The sequence below is a fragment of the Abramis brama genome (assembly GCF_963993115.1).
Source record: "Abramis brama genome assembly, contig: SCAFFOLD_75, whole genome shotgun sequence".
NCBI lineage: Eukaryota > Metazoa > Chordata > Actinopteri > Cypriniformes > Leuciscidae > Abramis > Abramis brama.
Window position 1 is genome coordinate 36,940 of NW_028156014.1, and position 11,675 is coordinate 48,614.

At 37.2% G+C, this 11,675-nt stretch overlaps 1 protein-coding gene across 2 annotated transcripts in view; it reads right to left on the reverse strand.

Moving 5' to 3' along the window:
- LOC311077166 (NACHT, LRR and PYD domains-containing protein 12-like) overlaps positions 1-11,675 on the reverse strand; it is a 51,277-nt gene that overhangs the window by 14,340 nt on the left and 25,262 nt on the right. For both annotated transcript variants that reach the window (XM_084138970.1, XM_084138969.1), the window contains 4 exons: positions 10,772-10,942; positions 7,955-8,125; positions 4,215-4,385; positions 3,357-3,527 (listed from right to left, as the gene is read on the reverse strand). In XM_084138970.1, the coding sequence (XP_083995096.1) occupies positions 3,357-3,527; positions 4,215-4,385; positions 7,955-8,125; positions 10,772-10,942 (684 nt within the window). The remainder of the gene's footprint in view (positions 1-3,356; positions 3,528-4,214; positions 4,386-7,954; positions 8,126-10,771; positions 10,943-11,675) is intronic.

Sequence of the window (11,675 nt, forward strand, 5' to 3'; positions counted from 1 at the left end):
AAATATTTACACACACGATAAGTAGGAGAATAACTAATATACTGTAGATTGTGAACATTCCATTATCCGTTTATCCGGGGTCTGAGACTATCCTTAGCTCATATGTTTCTTTAATTTGTGCGAATTATAAATAAATCTAGTGTTAGGTGGGCGGAGACTCGGCTTCACACACTGATCTATAAGCTACTCATTCGTGTTTCTACCGTCGATGAGTGATGTATCATATGGAACTTAAAACTAAACTTTAGTAGCATATTGTAATGTTAAAGAACTAGATCCTATTTGTTTGATGTGTTTTTTTTTTAAACTTGTTTTAAATGATTGCACATTATTATTATTTTTTTTGTTGATGTTGTTTTGAACGGTTTTTAAATCTGTATGTGGAGAACCACATTCTAACTTTTTTCAGATAACGTTGTAAACGTACGAATACTAAACCATTGTATTTTAACTTTATACATACATTGTTTTTAAAAAGTTTTTAAATGATTGGGGGAAACAAAACTCTTCTTTAATTAAAAACAACTCACTGATCTGTTACCCAATACATAGTTGGCTTGGGAGGGGGTCTTGATGTGGGAGGGGTTTTGGTGTGGGAGGGGTCTTGGTGTGGGAGGTGTCTAGGGATTGGAGGTGTCTAGGGGCGGAGTCTACGTCTGGTCAGTGTCCAGACCTGAGAAAAGCCATTCTAACTTTGGGATGTAAGAGTGCGGTCGTTTTTCGCTGAACTCCTCACGAGGACTTTGTAACTTTTGGAATTAAAATCTCTACACCTTTGGATATGGATAAGCGTTCTGGATATACCCTTTGGATATACCCTTTGGATACACATTTGATGTGGGATATACATTTGGATAAATCTTTCGAGCTTTGGATAAACCTTCGGATATACCATTGATGTTGGATAATAAGAATTTTGGCTCTCTTTCAACAAGCGGAATTGTAAAAACGTAAGTCAGTTTTTAATACTTGTTTTTAAACTAGTTTGTGTTTTATGTAACAGTTTTACAAATACTGTGTGGATGGATACATTTACTTTTCTGTAAATTATTGATTGTTAACATCTTAAAATAACGCTAACTCATTTTTAATAACTCTTTTAGAGAAAAATGCAATTTTAACTTATTTCATTAATGTTTTTAAAAGTGATGGACACTTCATATGTAATGAAATTACATCTGTCTTCTTTAATAAATAAAAAACACTGATCTCATCTCTGATTATGTCTTTATTGTACATTTCTTAAAAAGTTTTAATATACATTGTCATAATGTTATTTGTTAAACAATATGATGTTTAAACATTATTGTAACCGGATATATCTTTGGAGATAATAGGACTTTTGGTTCTTTTTCAACAAACGGAATTGTAAAAACGTAAGTCAGTTTTTTAAATGTACGTATGTGCTTATGCGTTTGATATGTTTTAATATTCGTTTAATGTCTTAATACTAATACATTTTGATAGCTTTAAGATAATGCATTTAAACTTTTTCATTAATGTTTTAACATTTTACAATGTATGAACACTAAAGACGTGTATTTTAACTTTAAACACTATGTAATTGTGAATGTACAACTTTTCTTCAAATGTATTAGAAAATAAAACTATTTGCTCGATATAATTTTAATACATGTTGTTTTAACGTTTTAATGTGGATCGTGGGAAAATTCCCACGGTCACATGACCTGTCCAGAAGTGGGGTGGGGTGGGGATGTTTGTAGGGAAGGGGACCGTGGGAAAATTCCCACGGTCACGTGACCTGTCCAGAAAGTGGGAGGGGTGGGGATGTTTGTAGGGAAGGGGGACCATGGGACAATTCCCACGGTCCGGAGCTGAACATTGATTTTCAATGTTTTAACATTTATGTTTTAACATAAAATGTTGTTTTAGATGTTTTAATACTAATACATTTTGATAGCTTTAAGATAATGCAATTTAAACTTTTTCATTAATGTTTTAACATCTTTAAATGTTGTTTTAGATGTTTTAATACTAACACATTTTGATATCTTTAAGAAAATATAATTTAAACTTTAAACAATGTTTTATACACCTTTAAACACAATGTAATTGTGAAAGTACAGCTTTTTCTTTAAATGTATGTTAGAAAATAGAACTATTTGCTTTTTCGGATTTTGTCATTTTTGGAGTTAAAAGCTCTAAGCCTTTGGAGATGGATAATAAGAATTTTGGTTCTCTTTCAACAATGGACTTGCAAAACGTAAGGTTATTTTTAGATACTATGATTTTAACATGTTGTGTTTTTAATATTATGATGTGTTTGAGACACTTTTTAAAGATATTTTATGTTAAACTTTTTAAAGATATTTTATGTAAAATGTAACCTTTTACAAATAATGCGTAAAAGTTAAATGCTTACAAATCAACATTTTTTAAAAATGATCTTTTTGTAATGAAAAAAACTGTCTTACTTTTCTGTAAATGACTGAACATTGATTTTTCAATGTTTTAACATTTTTAAAATGTTGCTTTAGATGTTTTGATACTGACACATTTTGATAGCTTTAAGATAATGCAATTTAAACTTTTTCATTAATGTTTTAACATTTTACAAATGTGTGAGAACACTAAACACATGTGTATTTTAACTTTTATACAATGTTTTATATTATTAAATATAATTTATAATATCTCCCTGGTTCTGTTCACGCCCATAAGGGTGGAGCAAGTGTGGAAAAAATTCCCACGGTCACGTGACCTGTCCGGAGGTGGGAGGGAGGGGGTAGAAAAAGGGGGCGGGGCTTAAGGGCAATAAATCACTCAAAGTGACATAAGTGCCCTATATTCTCTCTCTCATAAAACATCTAAAGTATCATTCAATCAGGAAAAATAATCTCTTATTTGCACTTTAATAAAATTCAGTCTTGTGCAAAATCTGCTTTAATAAATTACACTATTCACAACATAGGCTAGTTTTACTGTTACTGAGATCTGTGCTATGTAATAGGTATGGAGTATGAATTAGTGTGTGTGTGTGTGTGTGTGTGTGTGTTTTCATTTTACAAAATTAAAAATAATACTTTAAAAAGTGTCAATGCAGAAAGATGAACATAATTAACAGTAAGAATGAATCCAGCATGTTCTTCACTTCTCAGTTCTGACTGTGTTGAGCTCGAGTCTGTTTAAAGTCAAGAGACTGAAATGTTGATTGTGTGTGAAAGTGTGTATTTCAGTGTGACTCTCAGTCCTGCAGTTTCATGTTATTGAGGATCAGCTCATGTGTTCAATCATTTACAGCTCAATAATCTGAACTCACAGCAGCAGAAAGAGGCTGAACACTTCAAATATACTTTACATTGTGATTCATGTGTGAGAGTCAAATATGATCTTACACTAATTTCTCCAGTTTACAGTGAGGATTCTGTAGTACATCAGACAGCAGATTCACTGATTTTCCTATTTTATTCCCAGACAGATCCAGTTCTCTCAGGTATTCAGGGTTTGATCTCAGAGCTGAAGTCAGAGCAGCAAAACCTTCATCTGTGACGCCACAATTACTCAACCTGTAGAGAACAATGACACACACTTCACTCTCTCAGTTCAGATCAGATCAGTTTAGCAGTGAATCCATTATTAAAGAGAAAGTTCAAACTTAAAGCACAAATTAATATGTTTGATGGATCATTAGATTGAGATCTAAAATGTCACAAAACATGATCATAAAATATCTAAAGTATAATTCAATCTGGAAAAATAATCTCTTATTTGCACTTTAATAAAATTCAGTCTTGTGCAAAATCTGCTTTAATAAATGACACTATTCACAACATAGGCTAGTTTTACTGTTACTGAGATCTGTGCTATGTAATGGGTATGGAGTATGAATTAGTGTGTGTGTGTGTGTGTGTGTGTTTTCATTTTACAAAATTAAAAATAATACTTTAAAAAGTGTCAATGCAGAAAGATGAACATAATTAACAGTAAGAATGAATCCAGCATGTTCTTCATTTCTCAGTTCTGACTGTGTTGAGCTCGAGTCTGTTTAAAGTCAAGAGATTGAAATGTTGAGTGTGTGTGAAAGTGTGTATTTTAGTGTGACTCTCAGTCCTGCAGTTTCATGTTACTGAGGATCAGCTCATGTGTTCAATCATTTACAGCTCAATAATCTGAACTCACAGCAGCAGAAAGAGGCTGAACACTTCAAATATACTTTACATTGTGATTCATGTGTGAGTCAAATATGATCTTACCACAGTTTCTCCAGTTTACAGTGAGGATTCTGTAGTACATCAGACAGCAGATTCACTGATTCTCCTATTTTATTCCCAGACAGACTCAGATGTCTCAGGTGTTTAGGGTTTGATCTCAGAGCTGAAGTCAGAGCAGCAAAACCTTCATCTGTGAGATCACAACAACTCAACCTGTAGAGAACAATGACACACACTTCACTCTCTCAGTTCAGATCAGATCAGTTTAGTAGTGAATCCATTATTAAAGAGAAAGTTCAAACTTAAAGCACAAATTACAGTTTTTTTCAATTGCTTACACACTAAAATTAAAACTTTCCCACAATTAGCAAAACCTTACACTCAAGTAGCAAAACACCGGCTTAGATTTGCACAACTGTAAGCACATTGTCAGCTTCACACTTTTTACAAAACATTACACACAGTGATTTGCAAAACACTAAACACGCTTGTATGCATTTGACACAGAAATTTATCATGATGTCATTTCCTTGCAATTTCAAAGCAAAGGCTTTCAAATGAACACACCTATGAAGCAATTGGTTAAACACAGCCACCAGGTGTGTACACACACTGGTACTTAATTGTAGACACACCAATCAGTTTTAAGCACTATAAAAAGGCAACAGGTAAGTTCACCTGTCTTCAACAAAAATGAACGGTGTCAGAGGAAGAGGGAGAGTGTGGATGACAGGGGGAATCTGGAGAGTACCAGGTGGAGGAAGAGGCCAAGGTAGAGGTAGAGGTAGAGGAAGAGGAAGAGGAAGAGGAAGACCTCGAGGAGGGGTAGGACATGCACAAATAAGAAGACAACCAAATCTGTTTAACGAAATTCGTGCTTCAATTGTGGACCATGTAATAAACCACGGACTAACACTGAGGGCGGCTGGACTGAGAGTACAGCCTAACCTAAGCAGGTACACGGTGGCATCAATAGTTCGGACATTTCGTCAAGAGCACAGGTGAGAAACTTATCTTCTGTCAACAGAAAATCCATTGCTTACTGCATGTATCAACAGTTTTGGTATCTATTCCTGTATCATTTTACAGTAAGGTACATGTATTTTGTTTGGCCAACATAGGACTGAACACCAAGGAGGGAGGGGCGCCATATTCACACAGGAGCAAGAGAGAGATCATAAACCTCGTTTTGGCCAATAATGCAATAAGACTTAGAGAAATTCAAGCCCTTATTGTCAATGATCACCCAATTTTCAATAATGTCCAACAGGTCTCTCTGTCAACAATAGCACGTATCCTTAAAAAAACTCATTTTCTGATGAAACAACTGTATAAAGTTAGCCTAGAAATCTAGATGCACCCTAGCGGCAGCAAAATGTATTTCGCAGCCAGGTGGGTCTAGCAACTCTCAATAGACCTTCTAGCTGCAAAAACCTAAATTGGGTCAGGCCAATCACGTCGTGTATAGAGTAGGCGGGGGCGGGCTTAACATATGACGACAGAGTTGCGACGGCTGCCACTTGAAAACAAAGAATGACGGCTGCTGGAGAACAACGGTCTTTCAAATCGACTTTGGCCGCGACTCTGGAGGACTTGGAGTTAAGTTTTTCTTTGAGAAAAGAGCAAAGAACGGCACTTAAGTAATTCTTAAAAAAAGGAAGATGTGTTCGTCTTTTTGCCGGCCAGATATGGCAAAAGTTGAATCTATCAACTAAGCTCTGCTGTTGGGAAAACGCTCTGGTTGGTTTAAGCGCTGTCCTATTGCGTGCAGAGGGAATTTGAAAGACAGCCGTTTATCCCGCCCCTCAGATTAAACCGTGTCTATGGTGAGTTTCCAGACCCAACATCTTGATGTAGGTCTGGCTTGCCAGGCTAGTATAAAGTGCCATTTGAAAGAAATTCAGACAGGGTGAAAGTCCTGCGGCATGAATATGTGGTGGTACGTTTTGTTCACTGACTGTAGTATTGTGTACTGCACACATCACCTTTTCACTGTACATGTAATTTTACTGTACAGCAGACCTACAGTATATTGATCTACACAATGTGATCTTTTGCTGTATTTCAGAGAGTTTGCAAATGGATGCGGAGGAAGTCCCGCATGAGTTTATATAAATTGATGAGGCTGGATTTAACCTGACAACAGTGCGAAGAAGGGGAAGAAACATCATTGGCCACAGGGCTATTGTCAATGTACAAGGGCAACGTGGGGGTAACATTACCCTTTGTGCTGCCATTACACAGAATGGGGTCCTCCACCGCCATGCCAATTTGGGTCCTTACAACACTGACCTCATTCTTACATTTTTAGACAGATTACACAATATTATCACAGCAGCAAACCAAAGGGACCAGATGCAATTCATTGTCGTCTGGGACAATGTATCTTTCCATCGTTCTGCTCTGGCCCAAAACTGGTTTCATCAACACCCACAATTTACAGTTCAATTCCTTCCACCATACTCCCCCTTCCTAAAAACCCCATTGAGGAGCTCTTCTCAGCATGGCGGTGGAAGGTTTATGATCTCCGGCCCTATGTCCAGATGCCCCTCATTCAAGATATGGAGGTCATGTGATCAAATTGAAGCAGCATCCATACAAGGGTGGATTTGTCACTCCAAAAGATTCTTACCATGTTGCCTTGCAAATGAAAATATAGCCTGTGATGTTGACGAGGCCCTGGGGGGTCGGTACTGAACTGGATATGTAATATATGTTACAGTAGTTCAGCAATACTGTATGAAAACTGGAAAATGTTTTGTTATGAATGTTTTGTTGAAATGTTCAGTATTGACTGACTATTGACTGATATTTTCAGTGATCTGGTGTTGGTGAATTTATTTTTACACTTTCTCTGTGTAAATGCTAAAAGTGTTTTAGGTTGAGCACAGGAGTGTTTAACTGATTCAAACAGAATCAGACCATATGATGGTTGTGTTTATGTTTTGATAACAAAATAAGGTTTTTATAAGACTTTGTATAGTTTTGACAAAAGTGTTCCATTTTGCAAATGATCTGAGGTTGTGCTACTTTGGTGTAGTGTTGTGCTAATTGTGTGAAGGGGTTTGAAAAACCGGGCCCTGTTTTCAAAATTGTGCTTAAGCAATTGAAAAAAAACGTAATATGTTTGATGGATCATTACATTGAGATCTAAAATGTTACAAAACATGATCATAAAACATCTAAAGCATCATTCAATCAGGAAAAATAATCTCTTATTTGCACTATATTAAAAGTCAGTCTTGTGCAAAATCTGCTTTAATAAATGACACTATTCACAACATAGGTTAGTTTTACTGTTACTGAGATCTGTACTATGTAATATATATGGAGTGTCAATTAGTGTATGTGTGTGTGTGTGTGCTTTCATTTTACAAAATTAAAAATAATACTTTAAAAAGTGTCAATTAGTGTGTGTGTGTGTGTGTGTGTGTGTGTGTGCTTTCATTTTACAAAATTAAAAATAATACTTTAAAAAGTGTCAATGCAGAAAGATGACCATAATTAACAGTAAGAATGAATCCAGCATGTTCTTCATTTCTCAGTTCTGACTGTGTTGAGCTCGAGTCTGTTTAAAGTCAAGAGACTGAAATGTTGATTGTGTGTGAAAGTGTGTATTTCAGTGTGACTCTCAGTCCTGCAGTTTCATGTTATTGAGGATCAGCTCATGTGTTCAATCATTTACAGCTCAATCAGCTGAACTCACAGCAGCAGAAAGAGGCTGAACACTTCAAATATACTTTACATTGTGATTCATGTGTGAGAGTCAAATATGATCTTACTCTAATTTCTCCAGTTTACAGTGAGGATTCTGTAGTACATCAGACAGCAGATTCACTGATTTTCCTATTTTATTCCCAAACAGATCCAGATCTCTCAGGAGTTCAGGGTTTGATCTCAGAGCTGAAGTCAGAGCAGCAAAACCTTCATCTGTGAGATCACAATATCTCAACCTGTAGAGAACAATGACACACACTTCACTCTTTCAGATCAGATCAGATCAGTTTAGCAGTGAATCCATTATTAAAGAGAAAGTTCAAACTTAAAGCACAAATTAATATGTTTAAGGAATCATTAGATTGAGACCTAAAATGTCACAAAATATGATCATAAAACATCTAAAGTATCATTCAATCAGGAAAAATAATCTCTTATTTGCACTATATTAAAATTCAGTCTTGTGCAAAATCTGCTTTAATAAAATGAGACTATTCACAACATAGGTTAGTTTTACTGTTAAGCCGACTGCACACTGTGCGATTTTGGCCACGATTTGGCCGTCTGAGTAGCCTGGTTAAAACCAGACCATTCTCAGTTGTAACTGAGTTAGGGTCTGGCAAAGCTCCATAGACAAATCATTTCCAAAGGGGCGTCACCAACGGACGTCACTCAAATGCCTCTCGTGTAAAGCCATATGCTGCGTCCCAATTCGCCTAAGTTACACTACGCCATAAAAGTATGTACTCTTTTTGTGAAGAAAAGGTATTTACTTTTGAATGTGTAGCAAAAAAGTAGGCAAGCTTTGGGACATACTACTTCGTCATCTTTATCGGATGGATCTGTCGCGTGCATCCTGTCACTTAAACTGCCCTGTCAATCATCATGTCACAGTTAAAATCCTCTATTAAATCTAATTTCATTTCCTACCGTTTCGGAGAGAAATGTAGTAGCACGTTCATCTGCCAGTGGGTCTTTCATGGAGACTGTCCTCATGTGTTTGCAATTTGAATATAATAATGCATTTAAAAGTTGAACGGACGTCGCTCAAATGCCTCTGGGCGCAATAGGATAGACCTAAAACCAATCAGAGTGATTGTCATCGTGTAAAGCCCGCCTCAACGTTTCTGATTGGTGCCGCGATTTCTCGGCATGGGGAAATGGACTTGAATGAGCTCTTTGCCAGACTTACTTGCAGAGCAAATCTAAATTTGCCGGAAGTTGTCTGGGTTTTCCCAGGCTACCATCTGAGACAAATTTAGCAAATCCTGAAAGTTTCCTCTGATCTTAGGCCAAAACCTGAAGTGTTTGATCGTTAGATTGTCTTTTTGTTTGGAAAGATGTTTGATGTGTGTTGCTTTTTCAAATGCACATTAAAAGCGACTCAAACTCGCAGTGCTTTCAGATGGAGCAGCGTTTACTACTGATCAGAGCCGTACGTCACTGACAAGCTGCACATAATAAATAATCGCAGCTTTTGCAATTTCATAATAGCGATAAGCAAAATCGATTTCATGTTTATTGTGATTAATCGTGCAGCTCTATTTGATATGTTCACCGACAGCCGATTAATGACTTTTGCGATCAAATTTTACCTCCGACGAGATTCTGGCAGTGTCTGAAGATTTGACTCTCAGTCCTGCAGTGTGACTTCTCCTACGACAACCGTCACATTGTCTTTGTTTTTCAAGACAAGCCATTGTCACGGGGTGACTATGTTCAGTGGGGGAGGAACGTACACGTTTGGAACGCGAAGCCGACAAGGATCTGAAACGAAACCGGCATTCTGATGGAACTGGAATTTGGACACGGCCCCGATTGTCGGGTTGAGAGGCGTGTGTGCCTGCTTCGTGGTTCATTGTGATGGGATGTGTGACTGCCTGTGACTTCCCTGACCTGTACGGTATGGTGAGCTTTGCTCATATTCTGTTTTCTCTGCCAGTTGAAACGAAGGCTTTCTAAGGGATTCCCTCAGCCCGACGGCCCGACTGCTTTATTGCTCTACTGTTCTGCTGCTCTACCGCCCTACTGTTTTACTGCTTTTCTTCTCTCAACACAGCAGCTAACCAGCCCAGTCCAACTTCAAGGAGATGTTTGCTTGGACACTGTTCATTTGTCTTGGTCACAGTGAGTTTACTGTTTTGAAGTATCCTGTTCTTAAAGTGTTCACATTGGGAGAGCGTTTGCTATTTGAAGTGTGTGCACGAGTGCTTTGACGGTTTTGGATTGTTTGGTCTGCGTCTACAGTTCCAGATAAACAGCCTCCTGTGACCCGGGTGTGTTATGCTGATAACTTGAGCTAATCCTGAGTATTATAAGCAGTGCTGCGCTGACGCTATCCTTCTGCTGTCTGAGCCTCTGCTGGAGAGAACGAGAAACTGCTGTGCTAATGCTATCCTTCTACTGTCTGAGCCTCTGCAGGAGAGAACGAGAAACTGCTGCGCTGACATAATCCTCCCATTGCTCCAGCCCCTACTAGAGAGAACGAGGAACTGCTGGTCAAATCCTCCTGGGAGTAATTGCTCACTTTAAATACCTTTTTAATAATTTAATAAACATAAAACCTTTTGAAGCTATTCTGTGTCTCATTCTGACTTTGTGGGAATACGGTCTTGCTCCTCAGGGTGGTACGCAAGCTAGGAGAGGCGGCTAGCGCCCCCTGCCTGTGACACCATGACCAAAATAAACATCAGAGATCTCTTTGTAGCCACCATTTCAATCCCGTGTGTATTGCAGCTCACATCACCAAACGTGTCATTGATGTAAAACGTGTTCAATCATTTACAGCTCAATAATCTGAACTCACGGCAGCAGAAAGAGGCTGAACACTTTAAATATACTTTACATTGTGATTCATGTGTGAGAGTCAAATATGATCTTACCTCAGTTTCTCCAGTTTACAGTGAGGATTCTGTAGTACATCAGACAGCAGATTCACTGATTTTCCTATTTTATTAAATGACAGATTCAGTTCTCTCAGGTGTTCAGGGTTTGATCTCAGAGCTGAAGTCAGAGCAGCACAACCTTCATCTGTGACGCCACACTTACTCAACCTGTAGAGATGAAAATCAAATACAATAATTTAAACACTATCAAATAGCTTTCCAACAAATGTCAATTCCAATATAATTTAACAATGTAAAATTCTTATCCAAGGTTCATGGTCAAATGTTTCTATTTACAAAGTGTTTTTGCAGCGGGAAGAAATGTAGCCAATCACAGGCATGTTTGCTGATCTCTTTTTTGTTCGGTGCCGAGTTCTTTGCGCTCGTGAATCCTCTCATTAACAAAAAGACAAATTTTCTTTAAGCAGTGTAGACAACTTTATTGTTTATAATGGAACTTTGTGAGATTGTGAACTGAGATGAGTGACAGCTTTATAATAAGAGGACTGATAGCCAATCACACGCTGCAAAACGGCATGTCAAAATAGATACGCACAACAGATTAATAGAAAAACATTCATATCAATATATTTCTGAAATTCCATTCCTAATATTTGCTTGTAATGGCTTGTAAATAATCTTAAATGTCTCATTGTACATTGCTATTCTTGTTACGTAAGAGTCGTTGCTACACATTAAATCTGCACTTTACTAGAGAACTATCACTAATTTCACAAACTTAGTGATTTGATTCTTAATTGTCAATTTCACAGTAAAATTTAAATGTGAAGTTTTAGTCAATTTTAAGCTTAACATCAAGTAAATGTTTAATTGTCCTTCTAATAGTAAAATTTAAATGTATGACTCTGCTATGTAAACCACACATCAAATGTTTTTAAGG